The sequence below is a fragment of the Sporothrix brasiliensis genome, assembly GCF_000820605.1.
Source record: "Sporothrix brasiliensis 5110 chromosome Unknown Cont17, whole genome shotgun sequence".
Taxonomy (NCBI): domain Eukaryota; kingdom Fungi; phylum Ascomycota; class Sordariomycetes; order Ophiostomatales; family Ophiostomataceae; genus Sporothrix; species Sporothrix brasiliensis.
Window position 1 is genome coordinate 304,166 of NW_024467136.1, and position 20,831 is coordinate 324,996.

Here is a 20,831-nt window from a genome sequence, read left to right on the forward strand (position 1 = left end):
CTAGTCTGCAGTATGGCTAAGTGGTCGAAAAAGATGATGCTGAATTTGTACGCGATGTGCCTCAGGGGCTACGAGAGTGCCTTCCAAAAGTTCGAATATTTCCCTCCAGACAAAGTAAGAGCCGCCGGATTACGGCAGGAGGCTACTGGCTCCTAAGTGCGCCTTCCCACTTACACCCGGCTCAGATGGTTGTTCCTGCCCTTCTGAGTTGGAGGCATCATGGGGCATGGCGACTGCAGTAGTAGCAACTCAACGGTTGCAGGACACGTGACTGCCCATGGAGCTCCGTCCGCTAATACATGTACCTGATTCGTGGAGAAGTGTTGACAGTCCAATGAAGCTGAGAAATAAACAGAAGGAGCCCCATAAAAAAGCACCTCAACTAAAAAAAAAAAAAAAAGGGAAAGAGAGGACGGCGACAGCCTACCACACTGGCACCAAGGAAAGTCCGATGCCACAGCGCCATCGCTTCCTCCACTTTCTCGTCGTCTCCTCCCTCGCCTTCTGTCGGATTCTTCTGAACTCCACCCCTCGACCACCTCCACCCCAGCAGCAGCCTGCGTTTGTTGGCACTGCTCCCAACATTCACGATCTCTCGCGTTCGCCTCCAGCACGTTTCCCGTTTGCCCCAACCCGCTGTAGCCGTGTTTGGCCTCTTCTCATCTTACCGGAGGAGACTAGCCGGATGCTGCATGGCCGTCGTTGTAAACGTTTGCATCGTCACCAATCCTTTCCTTTCTAGACGTCTTCGCACCCCAGACCCAAGTCAGCCTCACTTGTGCCAGGAGCATCATTTTGCCTGGCGACCGCTCCTTTCTCCATTTACGCTTTATCACGCATCCTCCTCTGGTCACTTCTTTCACAACTCTCTTGACACAAGAAGCTCCCTCTACCGGTAAGTCGAGCTATGGAAAGCCTGTCCCAGCATTGCATCATCACGACTTTTACCCAATGTCTGGGCTTGTCTCGCTTGTTGGCATCATTTGCGCAGTTTTTTCACCATTGCGTGTTTCCTGCACTCCTATGCACTGTGGTCCTGTATCCAATGCCAGCAGCTCGAAAAGATCGGTATCGCTGTCTGAAGGCAGCTTGTTGAAACTGAGGGACTGAGACCAACTCTGTGGGGACGACGACCTGAATCACTTGTCGTCACACTTCCCTCGCGGTGCTTGCAGGTTCATCGTCACTTTTGCACCAGATTTCTCACGTCTTCGGACTCTGTACACTAACTCCGGCATCTTGTCCAGGAAAATCGCGCTTCTATTCCAACACCACCAAGTCTCACCACGGACCAATCGATGCTCCATATCACGCCGACACCCGTCTGACCACCTCATAGCTCCGACGCCTCTCCGACCATGCCGCGAACGGCCAACAAGCCGCCGCCTCAAACGGCTGGCCGGCCCAAGAACGCCCGGGCTGCTGTTGTCCCCGTGATTCCGCTGCCAATTGTCCAGAAGCAGCAGTTGCAGAGACAGCAAAAGCAGCAAGATCAGCTGCGTCTGAAGCAACAGCAGCTGGACCTTGAGAAGGAGCAGCAGGAGTCGACGAAGCAGAAGGAGACGGAGAACCAGGCGGCGGCACAGGAAGCCACGAAGCCACCCGAGGAGGATACCAGCTCACTGAATGGCGACGACAACCACAAGACCGTCGAACCTGCCGCTGTCGTGTCCACACCTGTCGAAAGGCCTTCTCAGTTGGTTTCCGCCTCGACCCCTCAGACTGTGGTTGGCGCATCTGTGTCTTTGTCGTCACCTACTGCTTCCAAGACACCGCAGTCATCGACAAATACCACCCTGGCCGACCCGACTGTGGCCCCCTTCGTTCCTACCACGACGACAGCCGACAAGCATGCGCCAGCCAGCGGACCTGTTGTGAGCGGAGCGTCTCAGCCTCATATTCCTGCAGGCCCGGCTTCTGCAGGGCTGCCGCCGAACGGTCCTGCGGTGCCAGAATTTGTCTTCCCTCCACACTCTCGCAGCGGCTCCGCCGCTCGTCACCGTGGACCACCGAGACACAACCCCCAGTTCCCGCCGCATCCTCAGCATCCTTTCCACCAGCAGCACCATCAACATCCCGGTTTCCACCAGCCTCACCCGAGTGCCAGCAGCATCACTTTCGGTGCCTTCCACGACTCCAACAACGTGTCGCCGGTGCCGACGGGTCACGGTCCGCTTCCGCCCCCGCCTGGTCTGATTGGTGGCCCACAGTTCGTGCCATACAATATGCCGAATATTGGGCCTGGCGAGTGGCAAGGGCCGCCTGGTGTGCCGCCTGGTGGTGATGTCAACGGATTCGCTCCTTCGTCTGCTGGCTTCAACCCCTCTACGCCCGGTAGCTTCCGCGGGTCGCACTCGCCCGACAACGTGACCGACGGACCCGCCTTTCATCACCAAGCTGGAGGCATCCCGCCGCCCGGTGGTCCGAATGGACATCTGCCTCTCCGCAACAACGACTCGATGTCGTCGATGATGTCGCCGCCGTTCTTCCCGCCTTCTGGTTTCCCCAATGCCGGCCCCGATGAACGCCAAGGCAGGCGAGACGATGCTCCGAACCGCGGCATTGACTTCCAGTTTGTGCACCATCTCCAGCAGCAGCTTCAGCACAACTTCGACAACCCGCAGACCTCCGATTGCCACCTGATCCTCCACTTACCGAAAGCAAACGCCAGCTCCAACAACGGCGCCGAATTGAACGGACCAGAGCAGCAGCACGGACCGACGACCATGTTTGCTGGCCACCGAGGTGTCCTCGCTCAGAGCCAAAGCATCGGCCACCTCCTGCGCAGCGACGTTGGCACCATCCACTCGGGCCCCTTCAACCGGCCGATCCTTGCTCTGCACATGAAGATCGAAGACCCCTACATCTCTGTCGAGGCGGCCGTGCAAGCTCTTCGCAGTCTCTACGGCCACCCGCTGGCAGACACCCAGTCTCTTGACAGAGCACTGTCCAATCTGACAGCGGGCTTCATTTTCATGCTGGACCATGTCGAAAGTGTGGGTGCCGAGCAGGCCGGGCGCTTGATTGACTGGACGACGGTTGAGAAGGTGCTTGCCTATGGGCTCAACGGTGCATCCTTTCCAAACGCTGCCGACGGGAACACCAACCCGAACGGACCGGCTTATGCCCATGCCGACCTTCGCTACGGCCGTGGTGCTGGTCTGTCTGTCCGCCGCCTGTTGAGCCAAGCTCTCGACTTTGTTGTTCGCAACTTCCCTACCGATTTCGTTTTCAACGCTGCTGTGGCCACGTCAACTGGTCCCCTCTCGACGCTTCTTCGATTCCCTGCTGACACTACTAAGACCGCCCCTGCCACTGACGTTCCTCAAAGCACTGCAACAAAAGCGGCGAGCGATGGTACCACAGCCCATATTCGCTCAGCAGGCTCCGTCAGTCTTCCTATGCGTGGGCCCAACGACTCCTCCAACTCCAAGAAGGGTGGCCCGCGGTCGCCAAAGATTGTGTTCGGTGGCTTTGCCGATGAGCCCTCCAACGTGGCCCATGGCAGCATCAACGGTGTCTTGAGCGCTGCAGACAACAGCCAGGCTGATGCCGCAACGGTCCTTTCGCGCATCCTGATCAACCTGCCTTACGACTATCTCAAGTATGTCCTCGGCCACTCCCAGCTCACAGCCGACCGAGCGTCCATCACTCGTGATATCGTCGAAGAGCGCGAGCGCAGGCGACTGCAGGCTCTGGAAGCCATCCACGCCGGTGACAATCTGAACAGCCCCGAGCAGCGAGACGCCATCCTGGGCCGTCTTCAACGTCCGACGCCGCCTCTCCACCGGGATCACCCCATTGATATCGACGTCTGGGATGTTCTCGGCTGGAAGGAGGTCTGCCACGGTGACACGGGCGAACTTGTGCGGGTCTGGGCCCATGCTGACGCATCTCGTTAGGGTGCTCGATGCCGTGTGCCCCGGATCCAGCGCCTGCGGCTGTCTGACGTGCAACGCCGTCGCTAATTCGTTCTGCAAGCGCCTGACGTGATGGAGTCTAGTTGTTTGAGCCAAATTATTTGTGTTCTGACCATTATTGCTCTCATTTTTCACATTCCATTGTATCGCCACGACAAGTGTCCGTGGCGCACGGTGCTGTTTTATTCAAGCCGTTTTTTTTTTTTTTGCTATTTCTTCCCTTTCCCTTTTCACAGCATGCGCTGCATTACCTTTAGGCGTTTGGTCTCATCATTGCCCCATTTTGTTGTGTGTCTCGCGAGTTTGCTCTGCGCAAAGCATAGTCTTTTTCTCGGTATTTCGGTTTCATCATGTTATTTATTCCTGTATCCTTCTTACGCGGTATGGCCTACTGCTGGAAGGTCAGCTCACTGCAGAGATGGTGTTTTAAAAAAGGCAAAAAGTAAAGGACACTCACCGGCCGGCGAGCCAGAGACACACCTGTATTTTAGTTATTTAATGAGCGACACAAGAAAAAAATTTACTACACAGCGGAAGAGGAGGGACAACAAGCAGCGGGAATACCACTGGTCGTGCTGGACGACAAGTTATGGTTTGCGGAAAAGGGCGAACAGTCCCGAAGCCGGCGGGGACTGGGGAATAAGGGCAAAGACTTGCGAGGTCTTTGTCCCATCCATTAGTTGATACCCACGAGGATATTCCATCATGTTTTACTTTGTTATTTTGTTTAATGTGAATTTTAGTATTTCTTCTTCAACCTCTCTCGCCATAATTCGTTTAGAGACTCCCGGTAACCAGCGGCGGATACCGTAGTAAACTAGTCGTCTTTGTACATACGACGGCGACAGACAGTTCGCGGTAAGCCGTTTACCGACGTCATGTTGAACGTGTATCCTACAACTGTAGTGCGTTGAATACCGTCGACATGTAAAAAGGCTGCTACTAGTTATCGTTGTTGATATCGGCATCTAAACAGCTGCGCAATTCAACTTATTTCATAGCGCCATGCGGATGGGAAATGAAGCTCATGCAAATTGCCTGCCAGATGGTAAACAGTGGATGGCCTGTTCACGGCGTGGAGGGCAGTCGTACGTTAGCCGTCGGAGGGATGTTCGGAACCCAGTGGGAAATAGCCCTGTCATTCGCAGGAAAACATACTGCATCCACGGATGATTATCGCGAAATGGAATGTACGCCGTTTTTTTCTTAGTGGTCCCCCTCTTGTCTAGGGTCCTTCCTTTGATCCCGCGGAGAAAATATGGAGAAAGAGCCACCAGAGCAGGGTGGCATCCGGCTTAGTTTGGCAGGAGCACCACCAAAGCTCGTGAATCTTCTTCGTAAGTTGCTCTTGCAAGTTGCACCACTTTTTGACGTCTAAAAGTGGACTCCTTCCCTAAGGAGGCAAGGTGGCTGACCAGCCGAGGTGCTTGCTCCCATCTCTCCTCATTCTGCGGGCTGCTCCTGCCTCTTTCTCGCCCGCCTCCCTTCTTTTGACCAGGCTCTCCATGGAGCAATGCGAGAAAGAAATAGCACGTGTAATTTGCACTAAAAGTTCCCTGGACCTATCAAGTCCGAAGACAGCCAATCAAAAACAAATTCTCCAGGTAAAAAGGGGGTCGCATTGCCAAGCTATGTCGTAGAACGCGTCTTTTGGGTGGTCGCTTCCCCATTTCCATTTCATGTCGCTATTTCGCTCCTTCCTTTGGGCCTTCCCCCACAGCCAGTCCCCCTATCGCCAGCATAATATTACACTCCCTTTGGCAGCATTCCAACACGAAACGAAAAGCGCATTGTTTCTTGGTCTTCTTTTATCCCATCCCACACTCCAGCGTATCCCCGTCCTTCTCTTTTTTTCAACAACCCATCTCGAGTCGACGACCGGCGCAACCGACTGCGACAACCAACAGCGGCCAACTTCGCCTCATTCGCCTGTCACGAGCCGATCTTTGCGACGACCGGACTCCACCAGCCTCCTCTTTTTCATCCTCTTTCGTCCTTTTTTGGTCGCTTTTTTGGTTGCTTTTTATTCTCACATATCGCAATCGCATCGACGATATACGACAGTCATTGCATCGTATCGCATTGAATGCCGACAGCGGGGCCGTAATGGTACCGTGTCTTTAGGTCTTCATTGTTGAGATTGCCCAAAAGTCGCCGAACCCTTCTCCAGACGACTTCTCCTCCACTTTCGCGAACATGGCGTCGTCTGCCTCTGCGGCGACGGCGCCCCGGCCTGGCGCCTCGGCCAACGAAGCCATCATTCGCAACGCCCTCCGCTATACAATCTCTGCACGCGAGTACGCTGCCCTCCACAAATACGTCCTTTCCAAGTCCAAGCTTGTGCGCCGGCGCGCGCCGACCGTCGATCAAGTGACACGCATCATGAGCGGCCCCTCGTCACTGCCCCCGTCCAAAGCCAGTACGCCACGGCCCAGCCAAAGTGGCGGCCCTCCGAAGAGCCCGTCCAAGAAGGAAAAGCTGCCGGAGCTGACTGATCCGGACACGCCGCACGCAATTCTTGGAGCGGACGACTTTAATGCACGTGCTGTGCGCCACGCGTTGCGCGTTTTCATGGCCAGCGCTGCCGGTCTCAAGATTTACGACGCCGTCCAGCGCCGACTTTTTGGCAAACCAAGGTGCGTCGTGTTGTGCAAAAGCAACGGTACCGTGCGACCACTTGCGGTGTACTAACTGGTGCAGATCAAAGAAAGAGCCGCTCCACAAATCCCCCACAGTGCGCCTATCCCTCTCGCTCTCTGCTATCCTTCTCCTTTACCGCCTCCTCTTCCGATTCTTCACACGACTGCGCACGCACCTGCTCGACCCGGCCGCCCTGCCGTTCCGCGTACGCAATCCGCGCACAGCAGCCGCGCTTACCTCTGCCTATGCGCCCGCAGCAGGTGCCTCTTTGGCAGGTCTGGCGCTCGGTGTTGCACCCGCTCCGTTCCGCATGACCCTGGCCGTTATGGCTGCTTGCCGGGCTTTGGAGTTTGCGTGGAATGCTGCCGAAGACTCCGGTGCCATCTGGGGCGTCGATATGGTGCCTGTGGCGGTCCGGGCTGCCGTTGGTACTGCCACGAGCGTTGCCTCGTCCGGTGTTGATAAGCTCATTACCGCCGGCACGGCCAAAGCCAGCGGTGTCAAGCTGGTGGCCCGCCCGCGTGCCCGGCCTTGGTGGTGGGGCTCGTGGATGCTGCAGCCGATTGCGTTCGGCCAGCTGCTGCATGCGGCCGTCTTTGACCGGGACTGCTTCCCCCTTCCGTATGGCAACTTCATTTTCAACCGGACCCTGCCGACGGACACCTATCTGCATGCGGCGCCCACTGATATCCCTGCTGCGATGGCTGCGAACTGGCCCGGCCCCTATCAGGTGCTGGATGCGATGGCAGCAATGGGGCGCGCCTATTGGCCCGCCTTTTCATCGCCCGCACTCTTCCCGACCAAAGATGTCAGCCAACTCTTGGCACTACCTGTCGCTGCATCAGGTGCCTCGGCCGCCGCATCGGCCTCTGCGGCAGCTGCCACAGCCGCCGTTGCGGCCGTCACACCGCTGACAAGCCGGGCGCACCCTCTGATCAAGTCACTGAGCTGTGCCACGTTGCACCCCGACGACCCGTCCTGCGGTCGCACATATCTCACCTACTGGCTGCGTGCGTTCCCCGCCTACGCTCGGTTCTTCCTCGTGGTCTACACGGCACTGCAGCTGCCCCGCGCCGCCGCCGTGTACCACGCGCCTGTGCGGGCGATTCAGCAGCTGCTTGCCAAGTCGCTGCGGTCGGCGACCTTTTTGACGGGCTCGCTGTCGACGGCCTGGGCGTCCATCTGCTTCTTCCAGGCGTGGCTGCCGCGGCGCGTGCTCCCCACCCAGCGATTCTTCCTGAGCGGGTTTATTGCCGGCTTCTGGGCCTGGGTCGAGCGCAAGCACGGCCGCGCGCTTTTCCTGTACTCGGCACGCGCGAGTCTCGAAAGCGTGTGGCGCGTCGGCGTCAAGCGGCGGTGGTGGCGTCCCGCGTCGCAGGGCGCCGATGTGCTCGTGTTTGTGGCGTCGCTGGTGGTGGCAGGCGCCGTATACGAGCGCCAGGCGAGTGCGGTCCGTGAGCCGGCTTGGCGTAAGGGTGTGAGCTGGGTCCGCGGCGAAGGCTGGCGGGACTGGGCGATTGAGGAGGACGACGATGAAGAGGAGCTGCTGGTGAAGGAGGAGTAAGCCATGGAATTGGGTTGACGAACGTGATACGTCTTTCGGTTTTATTTTATTTTTTTGGTTTTTGGTTTTTGGTTTACTTCCTTTTTGGCTATTTCACCTTGTTTCTTTTATCTAACTTAATCATGCTGGAGATCGCCGACCAGGCGGTATGAACGAAGCACGGCCGCAAAAGTTGCATGATGCTGTAAGACAAGTCTATATCATTTTGCAGAGAGTGAGACGCCCATTTTTAAGACTGTTCTAGCAAGGGAGCTCGATAGCATAACCACGAACACTGATGATTGTTTTCCATTTGTTTTCGTTGACAATGGCATAGGTGTAGGAGAAACAGAGTTTGTTAGTATCCATAAGCCGTTTGCCAGAAGGAAGAGACGGCATTGAAGCAACCTAGTTTCTACAAGCTCTTGATAATCTGTTAATCTGCTTTGCATTGTCTGTGCGAGGCGATTTTCGGTGCTCCATTCCACGTTCCACCATGAGAAACCCAACTTCCAGGATATGACGGCAGTAGAAATCATCCCTCGTGAATGAGCTATGCCCGAAGATCGGTTCTGGTCTTTGTCAAAGGGACGGTCCCATTTGTGGGTGCAACTTATAGTCACCAAGGTCCGTCGCCTTTTCTTGGGTTCACTGGAGATAGTCCAAGAGCGATAATGCACAAGAATGCACATCGTCGTAGTTGTGCTTTATGATGTGTTGGAGGGAAAGGAAACACCATACGTTTATTTTACGTGGGTTGATACAGAGTGACTCATCGTAAGACGATATCAACGTTCTGCTGCGCCATGGACCATCGTGCGGAACGGCTTTCTTGGGAGAAGTGCACAAGTCGTAAGCATCTTTGTTTTTATTGACACTTCACTAATGAAGTTGTCGCCATTTATATTGCCGTCGTTAACTAGCTAGGTTGGAGCCTTAATATACTAAATTAACTCTCAATTTGGTATGAAATACGAGACCATCCGATATGGTGTAATGGTCAACATCCGACGCTCTCACCGTCGAGCTCGGGGTTCGATTCCCCGTATCGGAGCTACAAGCTGTTTTTTTTGTTTGGTTTTTTCACCGCCCACATTTGTAAACGATTGTCCACATCGACGAAATTATTTAACATTAATTTTATCTTGTGTACTTTATTCCTAGTACTTTTTTTCTCTACGAATAATGATAAATTAAAAAGTAAATGACAAAGTAAACAGTGTATACAAATACCGTTATTGTTGGGGCTTAAAAACTTCGGGTAAAAAAAATCTTTTGATGGTTGCCAGCTACAGGGTTCGAACCTGTGAATCTCTCGATAATGGTGTGATAAGCAATTCCAACGGAAACTTAAGACCACCGCCTTAACCACTCGGCCAAACTGGCAGGATACAAATAATTTTGGCGGAGATAAGCCCTTATTAGGGCCCTTGTACTGACGACAAGCTGGGCGCCCTAACGTTAGCGCCTCCCGCGTAAAACCCAATGGAAACACATCACGATACACTTTGACGAACACTTCCATGAATGCGTCACGCATTGTCCTACAAAACTACTTATTCAAGTATTGGCTGTATCTGCACTTACTCTAAAGCATAAATAGTGCTCGAGCGCCCACTGGGAAATTGACTAGGAGGTTCCCTTTCCTTAATTGCATTCGATCAAAGCATTCGCAATCCCTGCTATAAGAGACAAAATCAGAAAGTGCCTTTCAAAATCATGTCTAGCTCTGCTGACAAGACGTCGCCAACGACAGCCTTGCTCCATGTAGGCTCTCGGCCACAGGTCCTTCGACCTCCGTATGCACGACGTCCTCTCCGCCGACTGTGATTCCGGCTTTCATCGCTCCCATTACCTCCTCCTCCACCTCTACCCCAACTCTACATCGGTCAAAAATCAGCGACATTCTGTCGCTGCGTGAACTATACGAGCAAAAGTATGGCGTGGGGCGAGGTAAGTTTTCCACTTGGTTAGTAGCATGACGCTCAGGGCGAAGCGTTTGTGAAAAGAAAATGAGAAGAAAAACATCGAAGTGGGACATTTCTCCAAAACAAAACGATCCACGGAGCAATTTCAATGTTCAGTGTAGTTTTTTTTTTTTTTTTTTTTATCCTTGGTACGGAAGAGTTCGAGTGGTGTAAGTAGTATACGTTACTTGAAGGCTAGTATGATTGAGGAACTCTCTGGTCGTTTTCTGTTAAGAGTTACAGTAATAAAAAACTGTTTTAAATTTAGAATTATTCTTTTTAGTTAATAGACGTTGTGTTAGCAAATGTTATTATTATTATTTTAAACAAAACTTGCATTGTTCATGTATTTATTTAAACACATTATGCATGCAAACAAACCACTGTTACTCGGATTGGGCCTCGCTCACAGCAGCAGAGCATTCGCCACAAACTGTGTATGTAAATTTCAAAGGCGCTGGAAACCTCCGCGAGAAGCCGGACCCATATCAAGTCGCTCGGATAAAGAAGACATGTTTGTCGGAAGTGGTGTTATGAACACTTGGCGGACTCAAAGGTCGATGCAGGTATGTAGTCGGTTTACAGTCAGTTCGACGCCAAGCGTTTGGAACTGACGGGTCGGCAACGAGACCACAAAATCGTTGCAAGCTACACCTCAGTCAGAGACTTTGTGAAGTGAGGCCAGACCAGCATGAGGCTGAGCCTCCAAGGCGCGGGAAAGATGGCGAAAATGATGGGTTGAACAGCCCCCACTTACATGGACGGCCTCACCCTACAGGGAGATATAGGGGCACATTCCGGCGTTTAGGAGGCATATTCTGTCCTAGTGGATATTAGCCCCCTGTATTGGTCGTAAGGCGACTTCCACGAAACAGATCCCCATTCACCGGAGGCCGACTTATCACAATTCAATTATTTTATAGCTTGGCCTCAAACAGCGGTAAGTGAGTCAATGACAACTCGCTTTGGGGGATGGCGCGACAAGAGATAAAAAAACAGGAGTGAGGTGTATATATATGTTGCTTATGTGTCGTGACATGTTTCTTCTTTTCTCCGTCTCCTCATCAACCAGCTCACATTTGGTCTTCATCCTCAACAGCGACTCAGTCTCCTCAGACATAAAAGAACCCAAAACGGAATCGTTCACTCTGTTTCTGTTTGTTCTTTTTATTTTTATTTTTATTTTTATTTTTATTTTTATTTTTGTTAGGACACTAGCAACATGGGGAACAAGCACACCCCTTCTCCCGCCGCGGCTCCCCTCTACCGGGGCCGCTTGATGCGCGACATCAACGAGCTCTGCAAGCCGCCCTGTTACCCCAACATCAAGCTGCACCCGCCCGTCGATGGACCTGACGGCATGATGGGCGACGCCTGTCTCCTGCTGACGACCAAGGCCTATGGGGACACGCCGCTGCACCTCACTGTGCAGTTCCCGCACGACTTCCCGGTGGCGCCGCCGCATATCAGCATGAACACGCCACTTGTCTCGCACCCCAACGTGCTTGGCAATTACATCTGTGCGTCGATCCTCAACACAACCGAGGGGTACACGTCGGCGTACACCCTCAAGGGGATTGCGATTCAGCTGCTGTCCTTCTTCTCAAGCGACTCGGTCGAGCAGGTGGGTGGCGGCGTTGTGCATCTGGGTAACTACCAGGAGCAAACGGCGGAGTTGATGGCATGGCATCATCAGCAGGGTGAATGGGGGTCTGCAGATGACACGCGCTACAATTTCAAGTGCGACCGGTGCTGCTACGACACGCGCGACCAGGCGTCCATGTTGAAGGCAGCGGATGTGGAGCCGACCACCGAAGATGTTGTCAGAGGCGAAGCAGAAGCAGTGACGGACGTGGTAGAAACGTCGTCCCCGCAGGACTTGCTTCCTTCCGCTCTGGCAGGTCGCTCGATCGACATGTTGACCGACGACGTCCTGCTTCTCATCCTCAGGGAGCTCGACACGACCGGCATCAACAAGTTTGTTGCCGCCTCGGACCGCATCCGGCAACTGGTCGAGTACCATGACGTGCTCCACCAGCGCGAGCTGCAGTGCTTCTGCCTCAAGACGTCGTACCTGAAGAGTGACCTCGGTGTCGGCGTGTCAACGATGCAGGGCCGCACGCGGACGCGTGGGCTCGAGTCCGAATTCGATCTGCTGTCGCGCGAGGCATTTGCCACGCTGCGGGTTCGCCGGTCGGTGCAGAGCATCGCATTCGATCACTGGCTACCGCTGCCCTTGTCGCGGCGGCATTGGCTGCGTGTGCGCAACGATGCGGTGGTGGCCCTGGTGGCCATTGGCGAGGATGCTTTACCACGCAAAAAGGGCGCTTTCAAGCGGGAGCCGGTCGGCACAAAGAACGGCCGCCAGCCAAATGGGGCGCAGCTCGTGAATTTCCGGCAGGTTTCCAAGACGCCACCCACTCCCGAGAGCGTGACGCGGGCCACCGAAGTGCTCTTGTCGTTCATGACGCAGATTGTGGTCCGTCTCAACGAGGACGTCGACAAGCTCAACGAGTCTTATGCTGATGAATGGTGGCTCCAAGATTACTGGGTCGACCATGCGTCAGGGCCGGTGAAAAGTACGTTGCGGCATGCCTCCGAAAAGGCCGTCGAGTCGTACTTCCACCTGTTCCACTTGTTGGTATGCTTGGCGGCGGAGCATCCGCAGGTCGCAGCTGACGCCAACCGCCGCCTGCGCTCGTTCTACGTCGACAACAAACGATCCAAGGTCGACTGCCCGAACCTGGGCATGCTACTCGTGGCGCTTTTGATTGCCGACGACAGTGAGATTGGTGTCGATAACAAGACAACGGACAGCGGCCCCGGTACACGCCAGGATTTGCTAAAGTCCATTATTACCGAGGCCATCACGCGCAACGTGGTCTGGCTGCTCGACACCAAGGGCGCCGGCCGCGCCGAGCTCGTGCATCTCGAGCCGAAAGACACCATCAGCGAGTATCGTCTGCACCATACCTTTGTCGGTAGCCAGACATCGTACCGTCTGCTCATGTTCATGGAGCTGTTCCGGCGCACCGCGCGCCCCCAGGGACAGAGCCTGGAAGCGGTGCGCGACGCTCTGTACCAGCGCCATGGTGCACCGCCCGCCGGCGCTGCGGCTCGCTTGTCGGCCGAGGTCCGCCGCCTCCAGACCATCCAGACGTGGCCCAACTTCCTGGAGGCCATGGGCGTCGACGTCCCGTCCAGGTCTGTGTTCTGCAACGTGCTACGTAAGGCGGTGCGCGACAGCATGAGCCACCGCTACTCGGTGTGGGGTCTGACGGCGGCCGAGGCCGAAAGCCTGCGGGCGTTCCATGAGGACGCATTTGCACAGGGCGCTAGCTGGCGGCCGCCTGTTATCAGACGAGCTCGGCCGGATCCTCGCAGGTACCGCCGGGGAGGTCGGTATGGTGGAGGCGTGGAGCGCACGCGGCCTGTTACGGTCGATGGTGCGCTGCGCGACTTGGCCGAGGAGAAGTACGGTCACCTGGCACGGCAAACGAGCGACGGTCCTAAGTGGACGTCCATCTCCGCTTCGGAGCGGGAGTCGGCGGCGTATGTTAAGTGGCGGTTGCTCACGAAGGAGGTGTCATTCTTCCCTGGCGGCACAGCAAGGGAAGCGCGCGGCAATGAACGTCGGGTGTGGAACAACGGGTGGTGAGCTGGACTCGAGTTGGTCGTGGTGAGAACAGCACAAATTGATACCCTTACAAGCATGAACACTGTGATGTACGCCCGAAGTAACTCGTGATGCCCATGTGACCAAAAATACATGATGTTGCTCCATCGTGGCTTCCGCTTCTGTATTTGCTTCCGAATACAACCCAAAATACCGCCATTTTCCACCGCCTAATATTGTTCTCCTTTTTCTCCTGATTCATCTTCGTATCCTCTTGTTGTCGTTATCCAGGAGCTGATTCCAAACGATACACACCGTCGGCTGCATTTCGTTCGGTGGGTCGCCTCGGAAACTCTCGTTGGCCATTGGCTCGAATTGTCGTGTAAGTGCGCAAAGGTGCAAATGGCCCCCGCCCTTACAGTGGGAAATGTAGGCTAACGTCAGACATCTTTGCGGCTTTTCATCAGGATGCCAGACTCGGATTTTCGATACGGTGATTGGTCTTCTGTGGCATTTGGCATCCGCATTTGCTGGGCGTAGCATGGGATCTGCTCGAAGCGTTTCTTGCGTCGAGCACGCACTCAGATGCTGATAACGTCCAAACTCCCTCGAAGGACACGACATATGACGGCATCTGTGGGTTATGACGCTCCTACGAGAAGACGAAACTGTCCGTCTGGCCGGCATAGTGTCGAGGTATAAAGTCTGACAGCCGGACCGGGACATATGACACAAGTTTGTCTCTTCGACAGGTTGTTACGTCGACTTTGGCCCAGATCAAGAACTTGAGCGATTTCTTCCAGATTACTTTATCCCCGTTTACTATTACGCACCCAATCCGCCACAATGTCTGAGCACCTTACCAAGTCCGCTAGTATCACGTTTGACCCGGCCACAAACATCCCCTCGCTCGCTGGCAAGACCATTCTCATCACGGGCACCAACAGTGGCCTCGGCAAGGCGAGCGCCCTTGCATTGGCCCAACATGGACCTGCCCAGCTATGGATGACGGCACGCGACCCGGAAAAGGGCCAAGGGGCGCTGGGGGAGGTTAAAAACGCGGCGCCAGGCGTCAATGTCGCCTTCCAGGAGCTCGACTTGAGCTCGTTCGAGAACATCAAGGCCGCGGTGGCTGCTGTTCGTGCCACTACCGAGAAGCTGGACATTCTCATGCTGAATGCTGGACGTACGTGTCCTTCCCTATCCGGGACGACCAACTCTCGCTAACAGCAACAGTCATGGGCTGTGCGCCCCGCTTGTCTCCTGACGGTTTCGAGATCCAGATGGCCACCAACCACCTGGGCCATGCTCTCTTGCTGAAGCTCCTCCAGCCCATCTTGGCCCCCGACGCTCGCATTGTTAGTCTCTCGTCATCCGCTTGGAAGCACTCGCCGCCTGGTAGCAAGATCGACTTTGACACGCTGCGCACGGCTTCCAACGACGCCGTTCCACCCGTGTTTCGCTACGTTCAAAGCAAGATTGCCAATCTCTTGTATGCGCAGCAGTACGCCAAACACAACAAGAATACATCCCAGGTGATGGTGTCCATCAACCCCGGCGAGGTCAACACCAACTTGTTTACACGCGAGCCCGGCGACGACCACATGAAGAAGCTGCAGACGGAGGTCGTGCCGAAGGTGGCCGGCCCCATTGCTGACGGCGTAAAGAACCAACTGTGGGCGGCCACCACGGACGCCGCAAACCTGGTGAATGGCGCCCACTATGCGCCCATCGGTGTTGAGGAGAAGTGGGGCATCGCCGAGGACGAGGAGCTGGCGGAGCAGCTGTGGGCGTGGACCGAGGAGGCGCTCTACGGGCAGGCCTGAGCGCTGCAAAGATACAACAGGCCATGGAGACAGTCGTCAGTGCAAGGACGATTGCCGTAAGTAAACTCGTCCAATTGAATATGACATACGACCGGTTCAAAAACAAAATAACCTGACATTTCCTAAGAGTTTAGCATTTTTGGCCTGCATTAGTGCAGTGCCACAGGTTAGTTTACAGCTAATGGAGCAGTTCACATATTTAATACCTTTTCCCCATATGGGGCCGTTTGACGCACGACCCGTTCTTGTCAGAGCCGATGGGAGCTGGTTGTGCCGATACCAGCCGGAGAACGGTAGAAACAAGGGCACTTTGACGTGACGTTTTACTTCATAGGAGCAAAAATCCCTACCAAGCCCGCTGATCCCACTTTTGCAATGAGTAAAACGAGCAGCGTGCAGCGTGCCTATGTTCCATACTGTGGTTACTTCGGGGCATCAGTCAAGTGAGTCTGCAGAACTCGTGTCTGTCAACCCAATTTTATCAATTGTTCGTCCAATCGAATAACAGACACAGAATGAGGGATAAAAGTCAAGTGCGTCAATATGACATACATCCACGAATTCGCAATGCCGACACCGGGCGACAGGGTAAGTTAGGGGAGACTACAAGCTACACGAAAAGACAGCCCCTCACCGAATGAGGGGTTTGTTTGTATAAAGACTGGCATTCGCCTCTCCGTCTCTTCTTTCGTCCTCACAAACTCAGCGACAACATAACCTGCTTCACAACTCCAACGACGCCAGCAACTTAAACCATTTTAAACTCACGCTTTCGTGCCAACCCAGAGTAACATCTCCCCTGCTATTAACTGTCGTACGATACTGCGCACTTACTAACAAGCCGATGCGACTCCTAGACACCTGAACATCCACGTAGGGATACCGGCCACCTCCCTTTGCTTTGCACTGTCCTCTTCACCGGAGCAGCTGCCATGACCAGCATCGCTACAATGCGTCCTATCAAGATGATCTTTATGCAACGGGTAACTGTATGAATAAAGCATTATGCATGAGCCGGTGCCTGCTGCCTGTGTTGTACTCGGGGAAGGCCGTTTTGTTTTTTCGTTTTGTTGTCTGAACAAGAGGCCTTCCAGAGCAAGACGGGCAGTATGGCTGAGATTATACGGCCGTAACTTGATCTGGATAATACCAGCGAAAGGATCATGACTGCTCTCCCCTTCCTGTTTTTGTTGTAATTTCGCCATTTCGCCTGTTGGCCTGCATACTAACAGGGCAAAACGCAGTTCCGTCGCAATGGCTCCCAGCGCAGTGTCCCATGAGTCCGGCTCGCCGGTCGGTGCTTTTGCCACTCCGGTTGTCCAGAAGACTCTTCTCAAGGAGAACAATGATGGCAACACTGCCAACACTGCCAACGGTGCCAACGCCGCTACACCTCTTGGCGACGAGGTCAAGGCCTTGTTTGGCCGCTGGGAGGACGATTTCACGTTCGCGCCGATCCGCGAGAGCCAGGTCTCGCGTGCCATGACGCGCCGCTACTTTGCCGACCTCGACGCCTACGCGGAGTCGGACATTGTCATCGTCGGCGCCGGCTCCTGCGGTCTGAGCGCGGCCTACACGCTGGGCAAGCTGCGCCCGGACCTGCGCATTGCCCTCGTGGAGGCGGGTGTCGCCCCGGGCGGCGGCGCGTGGCTGGGTGGCCAGCTGTTCTCGGCCATGGTGATGCGCAAGCCGGCCGATGTGTTTTTGCGCGAGGTCGGCGTGCCCTACGACGACGAGGGCGACTTTGTTGTGGTGAAGCATGCCTCGCTGTTCACGTCGACGGTCCTGTCGCATGTGCTGCGCTTCCCCAACATCAAGCTGTTTAACGCGACGGCCGTCGAAGACTTGATTACGCGTCCCGCCGTCGACGGCGACGACGCCGAGGGCGTCCGCATTGCCGGCGTCGTCACCAACTGGACCCTCGTGTCCCTCCACCACGACGACCAGTCTTGCATGGACCCCAACACCATCAATGCGCCCGTCGTCATCTCGACCACGGGCCACGACGGCCCCATGGGCGCCTTTTCGGTCAAGCGCCTCGTCAGCATGCAGCGCCTCGAGAAGCTGGGCGGCATGCGCGGCCTCGACATGCAGCTGGCCGAGGACGCGATTGTCAAGAACACGCGCGAGGTGGTGCCCGGGCTGATTGTCGGCGGCATGGAGCTGTCCGAGGTCGACGGCGCCAACCGGATGGGTCCGACGTTTGGTGCGATGGCGCTGAGCGGCGTCAAGGCGGCCGAGGAGGCGCTGCGGGTGTTTGACCTGCGCAAGAAGCAGAATGAGAACTAGGTCACGGGTGGAAACCGTTGACAGCTGGTGATGTTCGTGTCGTTCTATCGCGTTGCAGTTCGGGTGTCTCTCAACAGGCGCCCCTACACAGCTAGAGACATCCAACCGTCTCTTTTGACTTGTTCGTTGCCTCGTCTTCAATATGTACAAAACAAAGAAAATCAAGATTGTCTGCTCCCTCCGTCATCAATTCGCCTCACGTTATGCCATGTGGCGACCATCATCCTGGACAGAGTACGACGTAATGATGGTCCAGTTTGTCTTTCGGATTCGCAGCCCGATGCTTGGAATCAATCAATGCAAAATCCCACTATGACTTAATATAGTGCCCAGTTCCGTTGTATCCCGTGTGGACTGTTTCCGTTCCTGGTTCTATTCCACAGCCAGCATTGCGACGTGCTTTTATCCATAGTGAGCTCTTTTTGGGCGCGCCCGGGCCATCCGTCCCGAGCTGGACAAATTACGCGTTGCATTTGTTTTTTTATGATTTCGACGATTTCCTTATACACCGCAAACAGGACAATGGCAAAAACTGGTCATGGATCGACAGGTTCCGGACCTATCAAAGACGGCAATTTCCAAGCAGCACGGAACGTCGAGTCCAATTTGACGCGTTGGTCATTGAGGAGCTTTGCCACTTTGCATGGAAATCAATAAACATTCAGGGGTCATGACAAGATGAATTGGCGTGCTCAAAGCTCAAGCTCGACTATATTAAAGCCAGTTCGTCGCAGCTCGCCGCCATATTTAAGACAACGTCTCTACTGACATTGCCACTCTCTCGTCTTTGCCTGATTTTTTCACAGCCATCCCGCTTCTCTTTGTATTCTTAATTTCTTAATTTCTTACTTTTTGTCTGTACAGCATGATCTTCTCGCAAAAATCGGCCGTACTGGCCGCTCTCGCTGGGACGGCCGTTGCCCAGCTCTCGCTGTCGCCCTCCACCCTGACCGATGCAGCCACAGGCATCAACTTCTCGACGTGGGCGACGCCGGGCGCGGATGGCGCCGGCGCGTTCAGCTTTGGCTTTGTCCTGCCCGAGGATGCGCTGCAAAAGGACGCCACCGAATACATTGGCCGGCTGCAGTGCCAGACGACCAACGCCACGGCGACGGGCTGGTGCGGGATTGCGCACGGCGGCCACATGCCGTCCGACCTGCTGCTGATGGCCTGGCCGTACCAGAACCACGTTTTCACGTCGTTCCGGTGCGTCGACGACTACTTCTTGCCGGGCCAGTTTGGCGGCGACAACGGCACCAACGGCACGTCGGCGGCGTTCCCTGCGCCCGAGCTGACGGTCCTCCACACAGCCGTCAACGCGACGAGCTTCGAAGTCGTCTACCGGTGCCAAAACTGCTGGGCGTGGCAGCAGGGCACGTACAACGAGACGGTGCATACCGCGCTCCAGCCCGGCAACGCCGAGAGCGTCCTCGTCCTGGGCTACGCGCAGGCGACCAAGGGCCCCACGAACCCGGCGTGCACGGGCAACGGCCTCAACTTTGGCTTCCACGACAACGGGTATGCGCAGTGGGGCGCGCCGGTGAGCAATGCGACGCGGCCGGCGGCCACATACGCGGCGTGGACGAAGCTGGCAACGCAGGCGCCCAATGCCGGGGCGAACTCGACGGCCTCCAGCTGCCAGGCCAAGACGAGAAGATGGGCTGTCTGAGTTGGGGCCGTCGTGGCCAAGGGCGCGAGCGGGTGCATGTAATAATGTAGAGAAGGTATTATCGGATGATTAGAAGAAAGGAACTGGACGATGCTTATTCCCTATTTGGTAGTCGACAATTCTTTGTTTGTGAACTCATGATGCAGGTGGTATTCGTTGGGATAACGGACATAACTCAAAAGCACAAGCGGAGACGTCGACGTCGACGGCATACGGCAAGACGCGGCCAAATTATGGAGAGCGACAAGGCCGACTGTCGACGAAGGATGAAAGAAATACAATAAAAAGGACAAAAGTAATTGGAACAAGCTATTCGAAGCAACTGTCATGACAAGAGGAGAGCGAGAGGACATGAATGACTCGACTAGTTTGGCAGTCCAGTTTGGCAGTCCGGTTTGGCAGTCCAGTTTGGGCGCAGAGTCGGTCGACGTCGAGCCGAGTCATGCTAGTGTGAGAAGTCCAAGGGCAGCAGAAAGCGAGAGTGCGACATGGTATGGAGAACAAAATATGGAGAGGGCAGAGTCGTGAATGCCAAGAAAGCTGTCAATGCGTAGGGGATGGCGTCATACTTGCCATTTGGGGGAGCCGATTTAGCGTCTTTAGTGGGTGTTGGTGGTTTTCAGTGGACGCCTGCCCTGTTAGCAGGGTTGAGGACTCGACTCGACGGCTCGCGGGGCGTCTCCCTGGAGAAGCGGTTTCCTGCGAGCTGTACAACATCGGATGGCATCCATTGCAAATTGCAAGCATGTAGCAAGTGTGGCCGAGTCTCTCGCATCTGGCCATCCTCAGAGGCGTTTCCGTACAATGTGGCGATGACGGGATCTGCCAAGAATCGGGGTCCGTGGGGGGATGATCGTGCAGAAGGCTGTGTTGGTTCATGTGGTGTCGTGTGAGTGATTTGATATGCAGGGTAAAGGGAATTCGAGACGAGAGAGAAAACGAGCGAGAAGACAACGGTGACAATGGCCAGAGGTGAATAAAGACGATGTTTGTATCTGAATGTTGTACCTACTTTTAAGTGGGGTGGCCACCTGCTCTTCCGTTGCAAGGTCTTTCCTTTGATGCAATTGGCGCCATTGGTTGCGTGCTTGCGCCATCGTGCAAACCGAGCCAGGGCTTGCGACGTCGTGTTGCGAATTGGGGGCAGCGATGTCGAATGCTGCATGTCGGCTTGCAGGTGAGAGAATCCGACGGTGCAGCGAAATGAAAGGGGGACGAGGGAAAGGGAACAAAATATCAGTGATTGTGGGAAATTGAGCGAAGCAAGGACAGGGAAAAAAAGACAAAAAATAATAAGGAAGGAACGAGTGTCATGATCGTCCTGCGACCGGTTGAGAAGGAGCGACACGACGAGCCACGTA

General features: G+C 55.0%; 6 protein-coding genes and 2 non-coding genes across 8 annotated transcripts; 7 read left to right on the forward strand and 1 right to left on the reverse strand.

Moving 5' to 3' along the window:
* Nucleotides 1-1,358: 1,358 nt before the first annotated feature.
* Nucleotides 1,359-3,902, forward strand: SPBR_02370 (uncharacterized protein; the record flags this gene model as incomplete). The annotated part of the gene is made up of 1 exon (XM_040760673.1): nt 1,359-3,902. One exon carries the CDS (start codon nt 1,359-1,361, stop codon nt 3,900-3,902), a length of 2,544 nt encoding a protein of 847 aa, XP_040620079.1.
* Nucleotides 3,903-6,116: 2,214 nt separating this feature from the next.
* On the forward strand, nt 6,117-8,124 carry SPBR_02504 (uncharacterized protein; the record flags this gene model as incomplete). The annotated part of the gene is made up of 2 exons (XM_040760807.1): nt 6,117-6,556; nt 6,621-8,124. The coding sequence occupies 2 exons, from the start codon at nt 6,117-6,119 to the stop codon at nt 8,122-8,124; spliced, it is 1,944 nt and encodes a 647-aa protein (XP_040620080.1).
* Nucleotides 8,125-9,085: 961 nt separating this feature from the next.
* SPBR_09489 lies at nt 9,086-9,157 on the forward strand. Its single transcript has one exon. It is a non-coding gene; the product is annotated as a tRNA-Glu (tRNA).
* A 229-nt stretch (nt 9,158-9,386) lies between these two features.
* Nucleotides 9,387-9,489, reverse strand: SPBR_09509. The gene has a single exon. It is a non-coding gene; the product is annotated as a tRNA-Leu (tRNA).
* Nucleotides 9,490-11,292: 1,803 nt separating this feature from the next.
* SPBR_02392 (uncharacterized protein) lies at nt 11,293-13,728 on the forward strand (the record flags this gene model as incomplete). The annotated part of the gene is made up of 1 exon (XM_040760695.1): nt 11,293-13,728. The coding sequence occupies one exon, from the start codon at nt 11,293-11,295 to the stop codon at nt 13,726-13,728; it is 2,436 nt and encodes an 811-aa protein (XP_040620081.1).
* An 804-nt stretch (nt 13,729-14,532) lies between these two features.
* SPBR_03057 (uncharacterized protein) lies at nt 14,533-15,512 on the forward strand (the record flags this gene model as incomplete). The annotated part of the gene is made up of 2 exons (XM_040761360.1): nt 14,533-14,872; nt 14,923-15,512. The coding sequence occupies 2 exons, from the start codon at nt 14,533-14,535 to the stop codon at nt 15,510-15,512; spliced, it is 930 nt and encodes a 309-aa protein (XP_040620082.1).
* A 1,254-nt stretch (nt 15,513-16,766) lies between these two features.
* Nucleotides 16,767-17,801, forward strand: SPBR_03018 (thiamine biosynthetic enzyme; the record flags this gene model as incomplete). The annotated part of the gene is made up of 1 exon (XM_040761321.1): nt 16,767-17,801. One exon carries the CDS (start codon nt 16,767-16,769, stop codon nt 17,799-17,801), a length of 1,035 nt encoding a protein of 344 aa, XP_040620083.1.
* An 865-nt stretch (nt 17,802-18,666) lies between these two features.
* SPBR_03169 (uncharacterized protein) lies at nt 18,667-19,470 on the forward strand (the record flags this gene model as incomplete). The annotated part of the gene is made up of 1 exon (XM_040761472.1): nt 18,667-19,470. One exon carries the CDS (start codon nt 18,667-18,669, stop codon nt 19,468-19,470), a length of 804 nt encoding a protein of 267 aa, XP_040620084.1.
* Between the last annotated feature and the right edge of the window lie 1,361 nt (nt 19,471-20,831).